The 22,500-nt window shown below is 45.4% G+C and overlaps 3 protein-coding genes across 6 annotated transcripts in view; all 3 read left to right on the top strand.

Annotated features, from left to right (window-relative positions):
* The window catches only part of pnp4a (purine nucleoside phosphorylase 4a), a 6,927-nt gene extending 4,550 nt beyond the window's left edge, over positions 1-2,377 (top strand). Inside the window, exons 6-7 of one of the 2 annotated variants that reach the window (XM_060068772.1) lie at positions 966-1,045; positions 1,430-2,377. In XM_060068772.1, the coding sequence (XP_059924755.1) occupies positions 966-1,045; positions 1,430-1,570 (221 nt within the window). In that variant the 3' untranslated portion in view covers positions 1,571-2,377. Of the gene's footprint in view, positions 1-965; positions 1,132-1,163; positions 1,394-1,429 lie in introns of those variants that run through there. The other variant, XM_060068773.1, reaches the window with a different exon arrangement.
* Positions 2,378-3,369: 992 nt separating this feature from the next.
* On the top strand, positions 3,370-9,315 carry LOC132470323 (GTP-binding protein REM 1-like). The gene is made up of 5 exons (XM_060068771.1): positions 3,370-4,002; positions 4,899-5,291; positions 6,847-6,929; positions 7,156-7,345; positions 8,179-9,315. The coding sequence occupies exons 2-5, from the start codon at positions 4,970-4,972 to the stop codon at positions 8,487-8,489; spliced, it is 906 nt and encodes a 301-aa protein (XP_059924754.1). The 5' UTR covers positions 3,370-4,002; positions 4,899-4,969; the 3' UTR covers positions 8,490-9,315.
* A 4,471-nt stretch (positions 9,316-13,786) lies between these two features.
* LOC132470552 (protein SSUH2 homolog) overlaps positions 13,787-22,500 on the top strand; it is an 18,273-nt gene continuing 9,559 nt past the window's right edge. Inside the window, exons 1-5 of one of the 3 annotated variants that reach the window (XM_060069261.1) lie at positions 17,437-17,579; positions 18,996-19,238; positions 20,549-20,623; positions 21,276-21,351; positions 22,380-22,500. The exon at positions 22,380-22,500 is cut by the window's right edge and continues 9 nt beyond it. In XM_060069261.1, coding sequence (XP_059925244.1) covers positions 19,211-19,238; positions 20,549-20,623; positions 21,276-21,351; positions 22,380-22,500 — 300 coding nt within the window. In that variant the 5' untranslated portion in view covers positions 17,437-17,579; positions 18,996-19,210. Of the gene's footprint in view, positions 13,948-17,436; positions 17,580-18,995; positions 19,239-20,548; positions 20,624-21,275; positions 21,447-22,379 lie in introns of those variants that run through there. The other 2 variants (XM_060069260.1, XM_060069262.1) reach the window with 2 other exon arrangements.

Below are 22,500 nucleotides of genomic sequence, written 5' to 3'. Positions count from 1 at the left end.
TGAGTGACAACTACAGTCCTAATACTGCGTTCTGTAGGGATGAGTACTGTAGTAGTAATACTGCGTTCTGAGTGAGTACTACAGTACTAATACTGCGTTCTGTAGGGATGAGTACTGTAGTAGTAATACTGCGTTCTGAGTGAGTACTACAGTACTAATACTGCGTTCTGTAGGGATGAGTACTGTAGTAGTAATACTGCGTTCTGAGTGAGTACTACAGTACTAATACTGCGTTCTGTAGGGATGAGTACTGTAGTAGTAATACTGCGTTCTGAGTGAGTACTACAGTACTAATACTGCGTTCTGTAGGGATGAGTACTGTAGTAGTAATACTGCGTTCTGAGTGAGTACTACAGTACTAATACTGCGTTCTGTAGGGATGAGTACTGTAGTAGTAATACTGCGTTCTGAGTGAGTACTACAGTACTAATACTGCGTTCTGTTGGGATGAGTACTGTAGTAGTAATACTGCGTTCTGAGTGAGTACTACAGTACTAATACTGCGTTCTGTAGGGATGAGTACTACAGTACTAATACTGCGTTCTGAGTGAGTACTACAGTACTAATACTGCGTTCTGTAGGGATGAGTACTGTAGTAGTAATACTGCGTTCTGAGTGAGTACTACAGTACTAATACTGCGTTCTGTAGGGATGAGTACTGTAGTAGTAATACTGCGTTCTGAGTGAGTACTACAGTACTAATACTGCGTTCTGTAGGGATGAGTACTACAGTACTAATACTGCGTTCTGAGTGAGTACTGTAGTAGTAATACTGCATTCTGTAGGGATGAGTACTACAGTCCTAATACTGCGTTCTGTAGGGATGAGTACTGTAGTAGTAATACTGCATTCTGTAGGGATGAGTACTACAGTACTAATACTGCGTTCTGTAGGGATGAGTACTACAGTACTAATACTGCGTTCTGTAGGGATGAGTACTACAGTACTAATACTGCGTTCTGTAGGGATGAGTACTGCTCCGGAGGTACTGGTGGCGTCTCACTGTGGAATGCGGGTGTTCGGTCTGTCGCTCATCACAAACAAGGTAAGTAGTACTAATACTAATACTAGTACTAGTACTTTTGTGACTGCTGCTACACCCTGTCCTGAAACATGTATCTATTGATGAGTGTGCTAAGTAGGAGCCAACCAGGTTCTAGCAGGTGCTAATTTGGAGCTAACTGGTGCTAAAATAAATATGAGCTAATTTGTGCTAATTAGGAGCTAACAGGTGCTAATTAGGAGGTTACAGATGCTAGGTTGGCGCTAACTGGGGCTAAATAGACGTTTACAGATGCTAGGTGGGAGCTAACTGGTGTTAAATAGGTGGTTCCAGATGCTAAGTTGGAGCTAACTGGTGCTATTTTGGAGCTAACTAGAAGCGATCCGTATGCTAACCAGGAGCTAAGCGTGCTCCCTGTGTGTCCAGGTGGTGAGGAGCTACGACGATGAGGAGCAGGTGAACCATGAGGGGGTCCTGGAGGTCGGCAAGATGAGGTCCCAGTCCCTCCAGACGCTCATCACCCAGCTGGTGGGCAGGATGGACATGAACAACAACACACACACCTAGACACACACACACACACACACGCACACACGCACACACACACACACACACACACGCGCGCTCGCACGCACACACACACACACACACACACAAATACACACACTGAGACACTTAGACACAAACAAACTCTGAGACACACACACACACACACACACACTCAGACACACAAACACACACACACACACACACGCACACACTTAGACACACACACACGCACACACATACTGTGAGATGCAAACACAATCTCCTAAACACACACACACACACATACACACTCACATACTGTTAGACACATACACACAAACACACACACGCACGCACACACCCACACCCAAACAAACCCACACACAGTTAATATTTAACTTTTTATAGATTGGATATATACATAGATATAAACTACATAGATGTGAAATATATACCTAGATATAAAATATAGCGAGATATTTATGTTTATAGAAAGAAATAATGTATATGTGAGATATACGCATCAAAACAATATATTTATGAGATATATACCTAGATATAAACGTTATAGATATGATATATATATATATATATTAATGTATTATAATGTATATTCATATGTGAAGTATATACGATATGAACTATGGCACAACTATAATTGAAATATGTTTCAGATATTTATGTTCTAGTTAATGTTATTTATTTCAACGGTTGATAAAAAATGTGTCATTGCTGTGACTTTTTACTGATGTTTGAGAAAAACATGGAAATAACTCGGATTTATGTTCCTTTTTATCATGTCTGTGGGTCAATCCTCCTGAACAATAAAGTTTTTATCAAAACAAATTATGTGTCAGTCTGTAGGCTACCAGTAAGCGGTCTTACGCTAGGCTAGGCGCCTAGCGTAAAACAATATGGACCCAGCGCATGGACCTATTAAAGAAGACAGCGTCCCCGTCGCCCATTGGAACTACATGTTAGTAGTCTCTAGTGAACCACCTAGAGGCCACTAGAGGAACTACATGCTAGTCTCTACTAGTGAACCACCTAGAGGCTGTTAGAGGAACTACATGCTAGTCTCTACCGTAAACCGCCTAGAGGCCACTAGAGGAACTACATGCTAGTCTCTACTAGTGAACCACCTAGAGGCCGTTAGAGGAGCTACATGCTAGTCTCTAGTGAACCAGCTAGGGGCCATTAGAGGAACTACATAATAGTCTCTAGCGAACCACCTAAAGGTTGTTAGAGGAACTACATGCTAGTCTCTAAACCACCTAGAGGCCGCGTAGAGGAACTACATGCTAGTCTCCACCGTAAACCACCTAGAGGCCGTTAGAGGAGCTATATGCTAGTCTCTAGTGAACAACCTACAGGCAGTAAGAAGACAAACACTGTCAGTCACTTCTGTGGCAGGCAGACAGGCAGTCAGGCAGACAGACCATCTGGAACAGACAGACAGTTGTGGGTCATATTTGATGTCACACTTAGCTGTCGAAGATCAATTAATCAATGGCTGCTGCCGCTATCACACCGTGTCTATCTATCTGTCTGTCTAGCGGTCTGTCTGTCTGCCTCCACCCCGTCTGTCTGCCTGTAGTTGTGTTGGGTTTCCAAGTCGACAAAGCAGAGGAAACTAAGGAGAGGAGAGTCTAGTGAAAGAGAGAGAAGGAGGGAGGGAGGGAGGGAGGGAGGGAGGGATGGAGGGAGGGAGAGAGGGAGGGAGGGAGATAAAGAGGTTGAAAGAGAGAGGAGGAGGAGACATAGAGGGGAAGATAGAGAGGGGGGGAGGGAGGGAGAGAGAGACGAGGAGACATAGAGGGGGAGATAGAGAGGGGGGAGGGAGGGAGAGAGATATCCCTGTGATTCCGCTCTTGAATTTTTAACGGCGTTGTGGAACTTTTCAGACAGGTTACGAGGATCTGGTTTCACACCATCGTCTGTTTGGACGCTGGCTAGCCATGTGTGGCTTTAGAGAGAGAGGGAGAGAGAGATGAGGAAGGGAGAGAGAGAAGGGGGAGGGAGAGAAAGGGGAGAGAGAGAGAGAGAGAGAGAGAGAGAGAGAGAGAGAGAGAGAGAGAGAGAGAGAGAAGGGAGAAAGAGAGAGAGGGACAGAGAGAAGGGGGAGAGAGAGAGCAGGACAGAGAGGAAGAGAGAGAGAACGAAAGAAAGAGAGCGGGAGACGGAGAGAGAAAGAGAGAGCGAGAGAGAGAGAGAGAGAGAGAGAGAGAGAGAGAAAGAGAGAGAGACAGAAGGGTGAAAGAGAGAGAGAAGGGGATGAGAGAGCAGGACAGAGAAAGAGAGAAGGGGGAGAGAAAGAAACGAATAGAGTGACAAAGAGAGAGACGGGGGGGTGGTTGTTTGGTAAACAGGGTTCAGTGGGCAACTAGGTTGTAGGATGGAGAGGATGCATGAATGTAGTGGAGAGTGAACTCCATCTATCTATCTGTTCTCTGGAGAAGCCCCACATGTTGGTAAGTGAACTCTAGCTGTCCCTTACATATTGATACATTTAGTCGTTATTATGGTGTTCTGTTATTACATTTCATCTCAGCGTTTTTTTGTATTGGTTGAACGCTGTAGTATCGGAAAGTATTTTAAATACTAATACCCGATAGTAGTTCAAATACCTTGATAGGGTAGTATTTACAATTCTCTAGAATCTCTACATTTTCTCTTTCGGCCTTTACAGTTTGTTAAACTTGATCTTTACAGATTGTAGAACTAGATCTTAACAGTTCTTTCAATGAAAGGTCTTAACAATTTGTTCAACTAGATCTGTACAGTATGTTAAAGTAGATCTTTAATGTTTCTTAAACCATAGGTCTTTACCGTTTGTTAAACTATGGATCTTTACAGTTTGTTAAAACTAGATCTTTACAGCTTCTTAAACTAAATCTTTACGGTTTGTAAAACTATAAATCGTTAGTTTGTTTGACTAAAGATCTTCACAGTTTGTACAGTTTGTAGAACTATAGATTTTCACAGTTTGTAAACTAGATCTTTACAGTGCGTAAAACTAGATATTCACAGTTTGTTAAACTAGATCTTTACAGTTTGTAAAACTAAAGATCTTTACAGTTTGGTCAACTATAGATCTTTACAGTAAACTACATATTTACCGTTTGTAAAACTATAGATCTTCACTGTTTTTTTAACTATAGAGTTTACAGTTGATAAATATAAGGGGCTTGACAGTTCGTAAAACTGTGGTTGTTTTAAATCTCTAGCCGGAGAGAATTTAAATCTCAAAATCTACCTCTCTAATGTAGATATAATTAAAATTGCTTATCTAGATGTAATTTACGTCTCTAATCTAGGTTTGAATTTGAAATCTATCCTGCATCTCATCTCTACATCTCTGATATAGATCTGATCTACCTGGATGGATAAATGGATGGATACAGGATGTCCTGGTGCTGAAGCAGTAACCATAGTAACATGACCCTAAACAAACCGAGAGAGAAGGAGCCCCTTCAACACCGCTCCAGCCCCGCCCTCCTTGGAGCGCGAAGCTCCGCCCCTCACCCTGACCCCGCCCCCCAGCGAGGCCACGCCTCCCAGCGAGGCCACGCCCCCCTGGGCCTCTCATCGTCCTATCAACTGGGAGACACAGTGCGCTGGGACCGGTGGCTCTCTGACGAAGGAAACAGTTACAAAGACTTCCTGTATCGCGTGCTGTTGCTAGGAGACCATGGCGTCGGGAAGAGCAGTCTGGCCGGAATATTCGGCGGAGTCTCAAATAGGGAGGAGTCGCCCGGGGGTGGGTAGATACTATTGTTACCATTGGTTACCACTGGTAACTAGTGATGTTTTCTTCGTGGTAATTGTGGTAACAACGTCGCAAAGCGTTTGGAGAGAACATAGTAAATCCTCATTAACACATATTTAAGACTTGTGTTTAGGCTCTGTATACACTGTCTAACCCATACCTGCTCCTTAATGAGCCGTCTCTGTATTGTGTGTCTTTTCATGACATTGTCCATGACCTTGGCTAACTCATCGCCATCATTAATTGATTGAACCACACACTCTGCTGGGATTGGCCGGGCCTGCGGCAGTGGACGGCATTATGGATCAGCATAGTTTCCAGCTCGCTGACCTCAACAATAGCTAGGCTAACACAATCTAACTAGCAGTAGCGGTTCCTGGCCGAGCTCACCAGGGAGGCAAACATGAACGCGCATTCATGAACTTGCGCAGTGCACCCGCACATGCATTTATTTTCTAAAGCTTAGGCCTACACAACTTTTAAGGAAACATACTCGCGTGACGCGTCGTGTGGAGGCGCATTAGAGAGGATCCTAACTAAACACTAGACACTTAACAGTGTGTCAGCAGAGTTCAATGCTTCTAAACTTTTAACCAAACGTGCAGACAAAGTTCAACTTTATAAAGTAAAGTTCATTCATTGTGCGTGCTGCTTAAATGTAATACAAATGAGCCTTCTAGTCAGTTGCAGCACAAGGCGGTAACTGAAGGCGGCAGCTGAAGGCTCATTTGCTTAGAACGTTAAAAAAAGAAATATCTGATTGTGATTGGTTGCAAGGAGTAGATCCTGCTGGCCGCCCTTCCTATGTTTAACATGGTATGGATGATTTACCTCCCAACAGTGAAACTGAATTGTGATTTTTTATTTTTTATTTTCAAAGGCGGCAAAAGTGAGTTTTGGCCTCTCTGCCTCCCTTCAGTGGCTAGCCCCGTACATAACGTACTCAGAGTAAAGTCGACCAGCCTCGTGGCCAGCCTACTGCCTTGCAAAGGCACTAGGCAATTTTTTTCAACATTTTCAACATTTTCATGTATTCATTCAGTAATAAACACACATTGCACATAGATAATTTTGAAAGAAAAATATTTTTTAATAATTTCTTCATCACTTTTTTTTTTTTTTAAATCAAGAAGAGGCGTTGCCCCTGTTTCCTCCTCGGGAACCACCCCTGCTAACTAGGCAATCCCAAAACCAGCATTGCTCACACTAGTAAGGTCAACAAGATGCTAGCTTACACAAAACTAGTAAGGCTATAATAATGGTACATTTTATTTGTGCGCAGTTCTAGGGACTTTGTTGGACACTTTCCAACAAATCACAATTCCATCATAAAAACAAAACAAAGTTTCAATTAAGGGGTTCCCACTAGCTTGGCACACACCACACTATGAGAGCTACCACGTCACTAGCTGGGTAACATATCGCTAGCTGTCTTACATCGCTAGCTGGCTAACGCAATGCTAGTTGTGGCCGGAATTCAAATGGCATGCAACATATGATAATTCATCCAATATGTTTCATTTGTCTACTTGTTACTTTTTCCTAGTCGACCACTATGAAAGAACGCTGACAGTCGACGGAGAAGAGACAACACTGGTCGTCATGGATACGTGGGAACCGGACAAACTGGTAATATAACCTTAAGGACTAGAATCTATAGTAAGATAAGATGAGGGGTCTATAGTGAGATAAGATAAAGGGTCTATAGTGAGGTAAAATAAATGGTCTATGATAGGATTAGATAAGGGGTCTATAGCGCCATAAGGTAAGGCTCTATAGTAAGATAAGATAAGGGGTCTATAGTAAGGTAAGCTTCATATTGACTGACTTTAATCATCAGTGTGTTATTGGTCAGGAGGAAGAGGATGTGATGAAGAAGGCCAGTGCGTATCTTATCGTCTACTCCATCACCGATCGCTCTAGTTTTGAGTCCGCCTCCGAGCTGCGGATCCGGCTCCGCAGATTACGACAGGCCGACGACGTCCCCATCATCCTGGTGGGAAACAAGTCGGACCTGGTCCGGTCCAGAGACATCTCTACAGAAGGTAGGACCTCTCTAGGTCTCTGTAGACGGTAGGCCCTCCTTCTCTTGGGCTCTGTAGAAGGTGGGACCTCTCTAACTCACCTGCGGGAACTGATTTCAAAGTTTTCATTAATCCCCCAGACAAAAATCAATAGCCTTTTATATCGGTACTTTCGTCCAGGGCTAACGAGTAAAAGTTAAAAGACTCTGCTTTCTTGCTTAACCCATTGGCCAAGTCTTTGTCAATGAGTTCTACCCAGTTCTTCTGCGTGATAAACCTATGTCAAATATGCTTTTGTTTTCTGGCTATAAAAGACTTGCTGACTCTACCATGCATTCCTTCATAACAACTTCAGAGAAAGGCATGCTTGCATTGACAAGTTAGTGTGCCAGTAGATAACCGGCGGCTTTCATGCTGGCATCTTGAATTGTGGATTAACAAACCAGAATGTTAGGCTGATTACCTTCCTGTCTATGTCACTCTATCATAAAGCATAATTAATGCAACAAAAACAAACTAAAATAAGAAACAGATTAAACTATGGGGCGGGCCGTAGTATGCCCAGCCCTGTTCTACAGAGACCTAGACCGGTCCTACCTTCTACAGCAGGGGTGGGCAAACTACGGCCCGCAGGCCACATGCAGCCTGCTCCACCCCTGGTCTTTGTTTCCCCTCCAGTGCAGCATTCCCCTGAATCCGTGGTTTGACCTCCAGCCCCGCCTTTCTTGGCCCCGTTGCATCGGAGCGACCTGAGGCAAAGTCTACGTGCCACTTTGTAGTTTTACAGCGGCTGCCGTAACTCCTGGCGTGCGTCCAGTGCCTCTCGGGCCTAACGGCGTCGTCTTTGTCCCCAGAAGGCCGTGCGTGCGCGGTCATGTTCGACTGCAAGTTCATCGAGACCTCGGCGTGTCTCCACCACCACGTGGGCGAGCTGTTCCAGGGCGTGGTGCGACAGATCCGCCTGCGGAGACGGCAGCCCCCCCCCCGCGACGGGGGCCCGGCGGGCCAGGGGCCCGGGGATGGGGGCCAGGCCCGCTCGGGGCCCCCCCCCCTCAGCCTGGCGAAGAAGGCGCGTCGCTTCCTGGGGGGCCTGGCCGCCCGCAACAACCAGCACCTCGCTCTGAAGGCCCGCTCCAAGAGCTGCCACGACCTGTCTGTCCTCTGAGCCTGTCTCACCCTCCACAACCTTTCTGTCCTCCGAGCCTGTCTCACACTCCATGGCTCTGAGTCTGTCTCACCCTCCACGACCTGTCTGTCCTCTAAGCCTGTCTCACCCTTCACATACCTGTCTCACCCTCCACGAACTGTCTGTCCTCTGAGCCTGTGTCACCCTCCACGACCTGTCTTTCCTTTGAGCCTGTCTTACCCTCCACGTACCTGTCTGTCCTCTGAGCCTGTCTCACCCTCCACATACCTGTCTCACCCTCCACAACCTGTCTGTCCTCTGAGCCTGTCTCACTCTCCACGTACCTGTCTCAACATCCACATACCGGTCTGTCCTCTGAGCCTGTCTCACCCTCCACATACCTGTCTCACTCTCCACATACCTGTCTCACTCTCCACATACCGGTCTGTCCTCTGAGCTTGTCTCACCCTCCACATACCTGTCTCAGTCTCCACATACCTGTCTCACTCTCCACATACCCGTCTGTCCTCTGAGCCTGTCTCACCATCCACATACCTGTCTCACTCTCCACATACCTGTCTGTCCTCTGAGCCTGTCTCACCCTCCACATACCTGTCTCACTCTCCACATACCTGTCTGACATTTTAGCCTGTCTCACTTTCCACATACCTCTCTGATCTCTCAACCTCTCTCTCTCCACAGCAAATACCTGTTTGTCCTCTGAACTTTTCTCAATGCCCAGCAACCTGTTTCCCTCTTTGGGCTCTCTGATGTTAGTTTGAAACTGAGACTGGGTTGTGTGACACACACACACACACACACACACACACACACACACACACACACACACACACACACACACACACACACACACACACAGGGCCGTAGCACCAAATCCTGGGCCCCTATACTATAGGTACTGATGGACCCCCCTGCGCACACACACACACACACACACACACACACACACACAGAGCACCTGAGGAACAGGTGGAGAAGCAGGACTTGAATAGCCTGCTTCTTCACTCATTCGGGGCTCTCCCAGCCCTGGAGCTCCTGTCTCTGGCTGCGTCGCGGTCTGGTTTGGGGTTCGCCAAGGGATCGCGTGGCCTCGTGTCGCGGCTACTTGTTGCCGTTCATTCAAAAAATCTCCGTAGCTAGGTCGAGTTGCCTGCATTCTCCGCCACGTGTGCTAATCCCCGGTCGTCGGCGGATGCGATTCCCGAAACAAACGCTCAGGCAGGGTTGCGGTGCAACGGTTTTATTGCGTGCAGCTCACAACAGAAAGGGGAAATCATGCATCAACTTAAGTTTCTTCCACCCTGGGGCAAAAAGGGTGAGGGGTCTCCGGGTCCGGCCCGCCGGTGAGGTGGGCGTGGCTACCGCTCCCGGCTTCTCCCGCTCAGTCCGCGACTGTCTCCCACTCGGCTCCCTCCCGGCACGAGCCACATGTCTGAGAGAGCCCGGAGTGAGGGGAGCATGGTTCCCGCGGGTCCTTAAAAAGTCTTAAAAAGTCTTAATTTTTTTTGTGTAAAATTAAGGCCATAAATTGTCTTAAATTTACTGTAAATTTGCTCTAGGTATTAAATTTTGCAGAGGTTTTTTTAAGACTAAGGGAAATTGTCGCGCACAACAAATCACCTAATGCGTCTTTTAATTACGGCATTTTCAGGAGTGTTACGTTACGTTAACGTTGACATCAGTCATCGGGGGGCCGGTTGCATCTGCAGCCTGCAGCTGCGTCTGTAGGCTAGCTTGCTGGCGCTACTTTTAGCTAGTGACGGTTGACATCATTGGGCCAACTTGCGCTACTTTCAGGATGGGACAGTGCAAATTCAATGAGAAATGGTTTGAGGAGGATACGTTTCGGGGGTGGTTGGAGAAGGCAGGTGACGGGGCAAGGTGTCGTTTATCCCGAAAGGCATTCATACTAGGGACCATGGGAGCAAAAGCTCTTGAGTCCCACATGAGGTCGCAGAAATATATCCGATATACTCCGTGGCAGCTAGCGGGACTACACCGATGCCCGTATTATTTGAAAGAAGTGGACTGAAAAGTTCAGCATCCGTGGCTAGTACTTCACATCAGACGGCGTTAACCGGCTTTGTGTCGCCACCAGAAACCCAGAAGGCAGAGGTATTGTGGGTTCTCCACACGGTGAGCAGACATAATTCCTTCAAATCGAACGAGGACATTAGTAACGTCTTGGCTGATATGTTCCCAGATTCTGAGTTTGCGAAGTCGTTCACCTGCGGTGAAAACAAAACGGCCTATCTTGCCAAATACGGGATTGCATCTTTCATAAAAAGAGCTGTCACGCAGCGTAAACGATAAACAGTACGTCCTCATGTTCGATGAGTGAACAAAACCACTAAAAGCAAACAGATGGATATCCATGTGAGGTACTGGCCCACGGACGACACTGACAGCCATGTCTTATCGCGGTACTATGGATCACAGTTCATGCTGGATCATTTTAATGTAAGTATTCCAAACAGTAAATTTATTAAATTGTGTGACGGGCTTTGACCTTTTGCCAAAAATCATATTCGAAGTTTGTTTGTTTATTAATATTAATATTCGAATATTTATTAATAATATTTTGACCATTAAATTCCTTCAGTAAGACCTGGATTGGGCTTCGCGGGGTTTGTTTACCGGCGTTGCTATGGTTACCGGTCCTGCGTGTTCCGACGGTTTATTAGGTATCTAATAAATCGCTGTCTAATCAATACTTCATTCAATGCCTCTTCCGTGGTCATTACAATATTATGAGTAGACTGCGTCGGGTTCTCCGACGCTCTCCCTCTTGGCCTGCCATAACAGGTTCGAATATTAAGGGCTGCCTAATATTCGTTTGAATTTTGATTTATTTTTGATATTCGCATTATATTCGAATAAGGAAGTTCGGCTTCAAAGCGTGTGTGTGTGTGTGTGTGTGTGTGTGTGTGTGTGTGTGTGTGTGTGTGTGTGTGTGTGTGTGTGTGATCACTGTCAGCCGTGTTTACATGGACACATCTGATCCGCATAGATCAGCGGAAGAACAGCTCAATCGGAATAGAAAAGGATCATATAATACGCCTCAATCGGAATACAATTATCTGTTCGTAATATAATTCTATTCGGCTACAGAAGAGGTGGTGTAGTCTGCTATAATCGACATGCATAAACTTATTCCGATTAGTTTGGGGTTTAACTTAGGAAAGCTGCAGTAGTTCGCATTTGGTCCACTCCGCACTCCAAACTTGACCGCTGTCAAGGACGGTGGATTTATTGCCTGATTCATGTCTTTGTTATCACTCCGTACTAGTAGTTACAGTAGTCCGGTAACATATCAACCCCAGCGTGTCCGGTTGCTAAGCGACGGGTCATGGGTGACTATGGGTGACACGGGTGCGTTAATGTGTTCGCGTATCGTCGTGTCCACGCGCTTCCGAGATAACTTTGCAAGAGTACCACTACTGCTAGTACTACGGCTACGGTTGATCGATAAGTGACTCAATTATACACACCTTTTCTATCAAATAATTTTTCTGACATTTTTTGGGTCTTAATTTATGTATGTGTTGGTCTTAAAAAGTCTTAAAAAGTCTTAAATTTGACTTTAAAAATGGTGCAAGAACCATGGGGAGGAGCAGGTTATTTAAGCTACTTCTCCACCTGTTCCTCAGGTGCTCTGCATCTCCTTCATTGACAACGGCCGGGTTGCCACAACACACACACACACACACACACACACACACACACACACACACACACACACACAGACACAAACAAAATTGAATCATCTATAAACACAAGGTCTTTGCCCTCCTGCGAGTTGTACTCATCTTTCTGTTCTTTGTATAAGTATTCATGAAGTATTTATTAAGTATTGAACGAGTCATACACATTTTGATTTGACATGTGTACAGTGTGCAGCCCGTACACACTCCCTGTTGGAACAATAAAAACTGGACCGGAAGCCTCAGCAGGAGGTCCGTCACACACACACACACACACGTCTGTCTCTGTGTGATGGTGTGTGTGTGTGTGTGTGTGTGTGTGTGTGTGTGTGTGTGTGTGTGTGTGTGTGTGTGTGTGTGTGTGTGTGTGTGTGTGATGGTGTGTGTGATTGTGTGTGCGGTGGTGTGTGTGTGTTGGATTGTGTGTGTGATGGTGTGTGTGTGTGTGTGTGTGTGTGTGTGTGTGTGTGTGTGTATGTGTGTGTGTGTGTGTGTGTGTGTGTGTGTGTGTGATGGTGTGATTGTGTGTGTGATTGAGGTACCTTTCTTTAGCATAGAGGGGACACATCCAGACACTAGGTGAATGGACAGACAGACAGAGGGAGACGTACAGACAGGCGGTAGACAGACGGACAGATAGACAGGAAGACAGGTAGGTAGACAAACAGATGGTCAGACAGAAAAATAGACAGACAGGCAGGCAGGTAGGTAGACAGACAGATGGACAGACAGACCCCAACTGCCAAACGCTGACCAACTTCCAACCATTCGTCCGCCGTGAGACCAGGGAGGGGCCGGACTGTGATCTACTGCAGGCTACGGTCAGGGACGCACCCAGCTCCAGCCCTCCCCACCCCGGGACCCAACCCAGGGAGCCCCCCACCACCACGCCGAGGCTGCGACCACAAGAAGATCGGACGTTTTCTCAACAAATATTGGCTGAGCGGAGACATCAGAGGCCCTCTGGACGGGAGGAGGAGGGGGGGGGGGGGGGGGGGGGGGGGCGTCCATGCAAGTAGGACCTGGCCAAACCGGCTCAGAGCGAGGTGAAGACTCAGAGGACCGGAACAGGGACTCCAAAGTCAAACACTTATCCCAAGATGCGCGTTGCAGAGGCCTCTCTCATTTGGTCGACCACCGGCCCATGTGCGCGTGTGTATTAGGGTTTAAATCGTGTTTTTTTTTTGTGTGTTTTTTTGCCCAAGTGGGCCTAATGTATCATTCAAATATGCAGTCCCAAATCCTAAACTGACATTTTTTATATTATTTGTATTATTAGCGCAAAAGAACACAGTTTATGTCCATCAATAAAGTTTGCAATGATCAATTCTGCTGCGTGACATCCGCTGCAGTGGTAATTGTGAAATGCCAGGGGGATTGCCTGTGACTTGTCTCCTGAACTCCATTATAAAAACTAACGAAATCTGTTTTAGTAAAACCATTGAAAGATTCCTAAACCATTCTGTTAAACTTAATCCATTCTGTGGCTGTTGAGATTTGTAAACAGCTGCAAACGAGTTTAATCACTCGAAGTTAAATTGTTCCCGTTGTGGCTCGAGTTCCCGTAGTGGCTGGAGTTCACCTGTGTGTCGCTTCCTTCCCGGGGCTAGAGTTTCGCCTCCAAAAATGATACCTTATGACAACAATAGACGAGCAATCATTGCAGGTTTTTGTTTGTTGTTATTCTTTCCGTTTCCCGTCGTAACCTTTCCCGTCGTAACCTTTCCCGGGAATCGGGAAATAGTCACTCGATCAGATTTCCCGGATTTCAGGTAATTAAAAAACATGTTTGTGACACTTGTGTGGGTGCGTGTGTGTGGGGGGGGGGGGGGGGGGTCACTGTTGCAGCTTGACTGAGTTGATGTGAAGAGGTTCCCAGCAAGTCTGTTTACTTCGAAGTGTGATTGGGCAACACAAAAGCCCAATAGGTTTTCATGTTTTCAACATGAATGCCTTCCCTCCCCCTATTATCTCTCATCTAAAGAATTTTCCCGTGGGAAGAACTCTAGATTATCTCTTGTTCTGATCTCTCTGAGGCTTCTCGATTCTCAATTTTTCTGTGGTAATTTGGGTCTGAGATACTACTCCTAAGGACCTCTTAAGAGTAATAAGGAGATGAAAAATAAATTAATTTGTAGACTACTTTAAGACAAATCAGACCACAACTCTCCGCCCCTAACCATTAACTGGTTAGGGGCGTGTGTTTCTAAACATTAGCATGTTTCTAAACTTTATCAAAAGTGTGTTTCTAAACTTTGTCACAAGTGTTCTACTCAACTTTATCACAAGTGTGTTTCTAAACATTATCACAAGTGTGTTTCTTGACCTAATCAGAGGTGTGATTCTAAACGTTATCACAAGTGTGTTTCCAATCTTTATCACAAGCGGGTTTCTAAACTTTATCACAAGTGGGTTTCTAAACATCAGCACAAACTAGTCACTAAACTTTATCACAAACTATTCACTCAACTTTATCGCAAGCGTGTTCCTAAACGTTATCACAAGCGTGTTTTTAAGCAGTGACACAAACTATTGCCAAAATTTCATCATAAGCGGGTTTCTAAAACTCATCACAAACTAGTCACCAAACTTCCCATCAGACGGGTTTCTCCACATTATCGCAAGGTCTTTGGGAGGCGGGGATTGGCCGTCGTGAGAGGCGTTTTGGTGTGATGTGGGTGAGGTGGAGGGAGGGCCCCTACTGTGTTGGGAAGTTCGACTCTTTTTACTGACTCGGATCTTTAACTCTTGGTCAGAAAATTGAACAAATCTTTTTTTTAGTCATTTACTTCATTTTTATAGGCAGGTGGCGCTGTAGCCCTCTTGTGGGCGTTGTAAAAAAGGCATTGGTTCTTAACACTTAACACTGAAGGCAACATGGTTTGCTTCAGCTCAGCTGCTGAATACACACATTGTCACAAGCAATTCAAACCATGTGAAAACCTAGGAAAGCAAATACACACCACAATAAAGTGACTTGTGTCCTGTATCCTGCCATTGTTGTTTAACAGCGCCACAGTGACTAGGTAGCTGTAGAAACGCTGTAGTACACATTCCAGGCCCATAAGGGGCGCTGCTTCTGCTACAGAAATCCAGAAGAAAAATAAATAATAAGAAGAGGCGAGCATGCGCATAAAGGGTGAGACTCCGCGGGGTGGGGCGATGACGTCATGGTTTACGGTTTCAGGCGGTTTCAGGCGTCCACTGCACGAATCCAAAACGAGACCTTTGCGGTTTCGCCATGAAATCGGCTTTGTGTGGTCGGGGCCTTATTAACTTGGCACCTAATGTAAATGTATGGGTGGGGGATGGGTCACTGCCCCCGCATGGAGCCTTGGAGGTCAGAAGCACTCAATTTGTGGGACAGGATCTCGTCACTCCTAGTAGCCCAGTCTGTGCGACATTTAAATGTGACGAGGTGAAAAACTCATGAGTGTCAAACAATTGACACTTTTCACACCCTTTTATGCCAAACATCAATTAGCTCAGGCAGTGGAAATCAAATGTATAAATAATAACGTCAACTCGCGACGTAAATCAGATTTGCACAGCCGATGCCGTGCGAACAGCGACACCGGCATATGCCGTGACGGTAACCAAGTGAACCCCCTCTTGCGCTGTTAAAGTGTGAACGCTGACAGTGTGTGACAGAGCGGTCTTTAAATCGAGATGCAAAACCTGGTCTGTGTGAGCTGCACTTTATCAGAGGCTCTGAAGTTAACATTTAGGGAGGATTTGTGGGGCGTTTTCACCTCCTTTCCTAATCCGATCCTAAATGGTTATGCGTCTGTCGCCGCACACAGAAGAGCAGGGTAATGCAGTATGGGCAGGTAGACTTAAAAAAAATAATTCTCATCAAATGTTTACTTTTTCTCCCGACATGTCAGAGAACACAGATGTGCAGAAAGTAAAGAAAAATATGAGCAAAAACGCAGAGTAGACGAAGTACATGAACCATTAAAGTTCAGAAGTTTAACTGTATTAAAATTATATAATCAAATTAAAAAGATTACAAGAACTGAAGGCTACTGATTAATTATGATTTCATGAATGAATAATGTATTATGATATTTTATTATTCTATGGTATAACACAAAATCAACGCGTTGATATCATTTTCGAAAGTATTTATTTACACACTTACACTTTACATTATATAAACAATAACACTATACACATCTACAATTTCATGAATAAATAATGTATGTCGGGTTTCACGTGACAAATAAATGACCGTCACAAATTCATCATTAATTTCCTTGTTCGTTTCTCATGCTGCGTTCGAGTATTCTCTGCGAACCGACTCGGATCTCGGATCGGACGCCACGCCCACACTTCAAGCGTTTTATTATTTCGCTCGGTTGTTGGAGGAAAACATGGACGCCACCCGGAAAGCTGTTGTCGCGGTAACATTGGCAGAGGACCAGGCGATCCAATTTAAGTAGGCTATAGGCCATAGTCAAGTCAAGTCTATTTAGTTTATTTATATAGCACATTTAAAACAACAGTAGTTGACCAAAGTGCTGTACACAAATACAATATATTTGTGTCCATAGGCAGAGATACGGACGCAGTAAGGTATTGCAGTAATACGAGTGATTGAAATTACCATTTAAACCACCAAAGTGGTCCAAGCACAATGAAAACAGTTCATACTTCAAGTCACAATGGGCGCAGCCATCTTGAATTCTGTCTCGGAATTTCACTCGGTCACCACTGAGTTCAACCGAGATGGCGAGATCGCCGTCCGAGGAAAAGGGGCGTGTTTGTGCGTGTCGCTAGGCAACGTCCTCGGACCTCCGAGACGGATGGATATTAAAACGCACCATAAGATGGCGAGTTCGCCGTCCGAGGAAAAGGGGCGTGTTTGTGCGTGTCGCTAAGCAACGTCCTCGGACCTCCGAGACGGATGGATATTAAAACGCAGCATAGTTCACAGCCCCGTAGCTGACCTACAGCTGTCACGTGACAAATGAACGACGAGAGACCGATCCGTTTGAACGAACCGTATGAACACACGATCCGTGTGGCTGTCACGTGACAAATGAACGAGGACCTGAGAACCTGAGTGAGTCGTGAACTAATCATTTCTGCTTCCTTTCCTGCTGACTGAGCTTATGAAGCTGCCTGCCATGTGGCGAGCTAAGGTGCTGCATCAAAATGAACGAATCACTCACTGAGATGACTCATGACTCCCGAGTCATATAAAAGATTCGTTCATATTGAACGAATCGTTCACGAACGACACATCCAGCACACTTAAATGACCAGTACAAGTGCCCGAGTCAGGCGGATTCTGTGGTAATTGTGTTTTCTACACTGCAAAAACTGATCTACAGTTTGTATTTACGACCGAGGGACTAATCCGGCCAGAAGATGATGATAAACCCCTTCCTCGTATCAGGTAGGCCTATGTGAGACAATTTATCTTTAGCGATGCCCCGACCGGTTACCCCTCGTGATTAAAAACCCTTCAGTCGAATTACATCAGAGCAGTGACGGCTGGTGGTGATTTTGGGTGGGTGGGCTAACGAATGCATTAAATGTATCAATACTTCACAGGGCTCCGGACGCCATGAGGTCACCTTTATATCTCTGTTCATAACTTTCATATAATGTGAATGATTTTTAAACAAGAATAAGGTGTAGAGAAAGGCGTGTCTTTATTTGAAGCACAATTATAAAAAAATAATAAATAAGGTGTTTAAAGTGCTTCACTGAGCTGAAATTGAACATTTCGAACTAAACCATTAAGCAAAATAAAACTTTGTTTGCGCTTAAAGTATCACACAATTAAAATGTTGACAGTTCTCCCTTTGCGCAAAATGCGGCTGTAGACGATCACACACTCTTTGGTAGAGACGTCGGTGTCGCCGTCAATCATGAAGGACATGTAGGCCTATGTGGCGTTTCCGACGTCCGCAGCTGTCTTTTGCTTTAAGGTGTCGCCCATTAGTCCTACTGCAATGAATTGTGCACATGCCATCTCATTGCTATACGTTGGGTTGACGTTTAATCCATTTTTCTTCATGAGAATAATTTCGGATTTAAATTTGGTGATTGGCAACTCCTCTTTGGCAATGTTGTATGCAACATTAAATTAGATAATTTCCGATTCCTTAGAGAACCTTATTGTTACTGCCTGTCGCTGGAATGCAGCTGGGAGAGGGGCCACTTTCTCTACACACTTGTCACGTCATGTCGGGTTATTTAGACAGCTTTTTTAATGTTTCGATACGACCCGCTTACAAATGCACTATTACCGGCCATATTCTGACCGCACTCCTGACAGTAAATGTACATCGTTTGGTTGATGTGTCCCCAATCTCTTCACTTCCAATTTTTTCCTTTTTTCCTCCAAAGACATTAAAGAAAACCGATTAGAAAGTAAATAATCCACTTCGTTCATTTTCATGCTAACGTCCGCCATACTGCACTTGCGCCACTGTACTGTAGCTACTGTGCTAGGTTAGCCTTTGGGCTAAACTAATTTAGCCCAAATGGAAAGCATATGAAGGGGGCGTGTCAGGGCACCTGTCAATCAAGCGTCAATGTGCGCTTGGGCTAAATGAAATTACCCCAAATGGGGGCGTGTCACGATACCTGTCAATCAAAATTGAATGGAAGCTTACGCTACTCCGCTTGGGCTGAATACATTTAGCCCATTCACAGGAAAAAACCGAAGATATGTCATAGGCCTATATCCTGGGTTTTTCTGTCACTTTTTGGTGCTGTTGCTGCTTTAGGTTCTACCAAAATTTAAAACAATATGTTCTACGGTTTTTAATAATATTTTTTTCATTTTTACTGTAAAAGGCAGGATCGATTGGATTTAGTTTGCCGTTGATTCTGCCAGACGGGTTTCCTCCACATTATCGCAAGGTCTTTGGGAGGCGGGGATTGAGGTGGAGGGAGGGCCCCCAGCCAACTGACAAGTGCCCGAGTCAGGCGGAGTCTGTGGTAATTGTGTTTTCTACACTGCAAAAACTGATCTACAGTTTGTATTTACGACCGAGTGACTAATCCGGCCAGAAGATGATGATAAACCCCGTCCTCGCATCAGGTAGGTCTATGAGACAATTCATCTTTAGCAGAAGCGATGACCCGACCGGTTGCCACTCGTGATTAAAAACCCTTTGGTCGAATTACATCATAGACCCTTGAGGAAAAGAGGTGCGGTTAGGCAGACATTCTTGGCTCTGGTTCGGATTAAATTGAGTTGCAAAACTCGACGTGTGGTTCTCTGCTGCAGGACCGATTGGATTTAGTGGGCAGTTGATTCTGTCACGCCTTTCAGAACCGCGGAATGAGTTTAAACTGAATAAACCTCAGTCTGCTGGTCAGGATCGGCAGCTTGGTGGGGGAAGGTGGACGTAGGAATGAGAAATAGCCTGGGGCACTTCAGGTGGGCCATGTCTTTACATGATGAGGGAATTGTCTTTGAATTGAAGGCATGCAACTCCTATGCTTCTATATATGCAGGCGATTTGGTTAGAACACTTCCATGGTTAGCACACCAGAGTGCAGAGGAAGTTCTACATAATTACTACCTGATGGGTTTGGGCTCTTGGGGAGGAACTGATGCAAAATGGTGCAAAGGTTTTTGGATTGCGGTCGACTAGTGACAAAATAACGGAAAGCGGTGGAGGTGGATGTAGTACCGCATGCCGCCACTAGGCGCCACCCTTTTACCTCTGTTGATATGATAAGATAAGGTAACACTTTATTAATGCTGTTGAGGTACAGCACAGCAGCAGTGAAATAAGAGATACAAGAAGTCATACAATAAAAGTACAAAGTGATAAAGTAAACTAAAATAAATGCTTAAGTAAAGACAAACAGTATAAACAGTTATGAAGTGGCCCAGTCCTAGCATAATTCACAGTATATTTAAGTGTGTAAATATAACAAAAAGTGTCCCCGTGATCAAATATTGGTGTGTGTGTCTATATATATATATATATATATATATATATATATATATATATATATATATATATATATATATATATATATATATATATATATATATATATGAATATATATGTATGTATATATGTACGCATGTGTATTTATGTGTGTATGATTAGGATTCATTCAGTATAATACCGTTAAGAGTCAGTAACGGTAATATATATGTATTTTTAAAACACACTTTAAAAATCGCTTGCTGTTATGTCTTTATGAAACACGGGTAATTAACCGTCAAATAATTAATAAATATTAAAACGATAAAGCCTAACATGCATACAGATATCAGGCTGTGTACTGTTTGTCGCACAGGACTTGGTATCTGTGGGTTCTCTGCGTGTCTGGCCTTGATTCAGGTATTTGCCGGAGGTGTTGATTTACCGTTCTATCTTTACGTTGCAGCTGTCTATGCTCCGCCCCCCGGCCCGCCCCCCGGAGTGTTTGGCAACGTGCCGGGCTACGAGAACATGGCTGGAGGCAAGCTTCCTTCATCCTACCCTACCTCCTCATCTGCCCTAGAGCCTCTCCTCTTACCACCTCTGTCCTAGAGCCTCTCCCCTTACCTCCTCTATCCTAGAGCCTGTCCTCTTACCTCCTCTATCCTAGAGCCCCTCCTCTTACCTCCTCTATCCTAGAGTCTCTCCTCTTACCTCCTCTGCCCTAGAGTCTCTCCTCTTACCTCCTCTGTCCTAGATCCTCTTCTCTTACCTCCTCTATCCTAGAGTCTCTCCCCTTACCTCCTCTGTCCTATAGCCTCTACACTTACCTCCTATATCCTAAGGCTTCTCACCTTACCTCCTCTGTCCTAGAGCTTCTCCTCTTACCTCCTCTGTCCTAGAGCCTCTCCTCTTACCTCCTCTGTCCTAGAGCCTCTCCCTTTAGCTACTTCCTCTGTTGTAACTCCCATTTCCCTCTATCCTAGAGCCTCTGCCCTTACCTCCTCTGTCCTAGACCTTTAGCTACTTCTTCCGTCTTAACTCCACACCTCCTCTATCCTAGTTTCTTTGACCTATCATACCTCCTCTATCCTACCTCCTGCCCTAGCCTAGCCCTACTCTCCAGTCCCTGAGCCGGACCTCCTGGTTGCCATGGTTCCCATGGTGCTGATGATGCTGATGGTGTGTTGCAGGTGGCTTCCTCCCCCCCCCGGTGCCTCTCCAGCCGCTGGCCCCCGTCGGCCCGCCCCCCAACCAGCAGGAGTGGAGGTCAGACTCACAACTCACCCCCCATCAACACTCACCCCCACAACTCACCACATCAACACTCAGAGCTCGACCCCGCGACACCAAGCACAGCAAAGGTCGACACTAAACCCTACCGCACTCGACACAAAGCACGCGACCAAAAACACTCAACCCTCAAAACACGACACCACAAAACACCAAACACAACCCTCAAAACACAACACACAACCCTCAAAACTCAACACCACAACACACAAAACACAACACACAACACACAACCCTCAAAGCTCAACACCACAACACACAAAACACAACACACAACCCTCAAAACTCAACACCACAACACACAAAACACAACACACAACCCTCAAAACTCAACACCACAACACACAAAACACAACACACAACACACAACCCTCAAAGCTCAACACCACAACACACAAAACACAACACACAACACACAACCCTCAAAGCTCAACACCACAACACACAAAACACAACACACAACCCTCAAAACTCAACACCACAACACACAAAACACAACACACAACCCTCAAAACTCAACACCACAACACACAAAACACAACACACAACACACAACCCTCAAAGCTCAACACCACAACACACAAAACACACCACACAACCCTCAAAACTCAACACCACAACACACAACACACAACACACAACCCTCAAAACTCAACACCACAACACACAACACCATAATACTCAACATGATAATGCCCTCATTTATAGAACAACTCGTGACTGCTACTTTAGTTACTCAAGTGTGTTTTTGTACGCTTGGTTGTGGGTGCGTGTGTGTTTGTGTGCACGTCTGTGTGTGTGTGTGTGGATGTTGTTGTGTGTGTGTGTGCACGTCTGTGCGTGTGTGTGTGTGTGCCTGCGTCTGTGTGTGTGTGTGTGTGTTCCTGTGTGTGTGTGTGTGTGTGTGTGTGTGTGTGTGTGTGTGTGTGTGTGTGTGTGTGTGTGTGTGTGTGTGTGTGTGTGTGTGTGTGTGTGTGTGTGTGTGTGTGTGCGCGTGGCTGCAGTATCCCCTGTATCTCTGAGGAGGTGGCCAGGGAGGCGTTTAAGGACTACGCTTCATCTAACTGCTGCTACAGCAACTCGCCGGCGGAGGACGGGGTCATCACCTCCTTGGAGCCTCACAAC

Source organism: Gadus macrocephalus, chromosome 13, assembly GCF_031168955.1.
Source record: "Gadus macrocephalus chromosome 13, ASM3116895v1".
Classification (NCBI taxonomy): domain Eukaryota; kingdom Metazoa; phylum Chordata; class Actinopteri; order Gadiformes; family Gadidae; genus Gadus; species Gadus macrocephalus.
Note: the sequence above shows the minus strand (reverse complement) of the source record. Positions and strands in the feature narration are given on the sequence as shown.

Bases quoted from the DNA above. Each gene is read 5' to 3' on its own strand.
- LOC132470323 (XM_060068771.1), top strand. From the start codon at position 4,970: ATGACCCTAAACAAACCGAGAGAGAAGGAGCCCCTTCAACACCGCTCC. The intron at 6,930-7,155 runs GTAATATAACCT...GTTATTGGTCAG, and splicing joins CGTGGGAACCGGACAAACTG to GAGGAAGAGGATGTGATGAA. The intron at 7,346-8,178 runs GTAGGACCTCTC...CTTTGTCCCCAG, and splicing joins CAGAGACATCTCTACAGAAG to AAGGCCGTGCGTGCGCGGTC.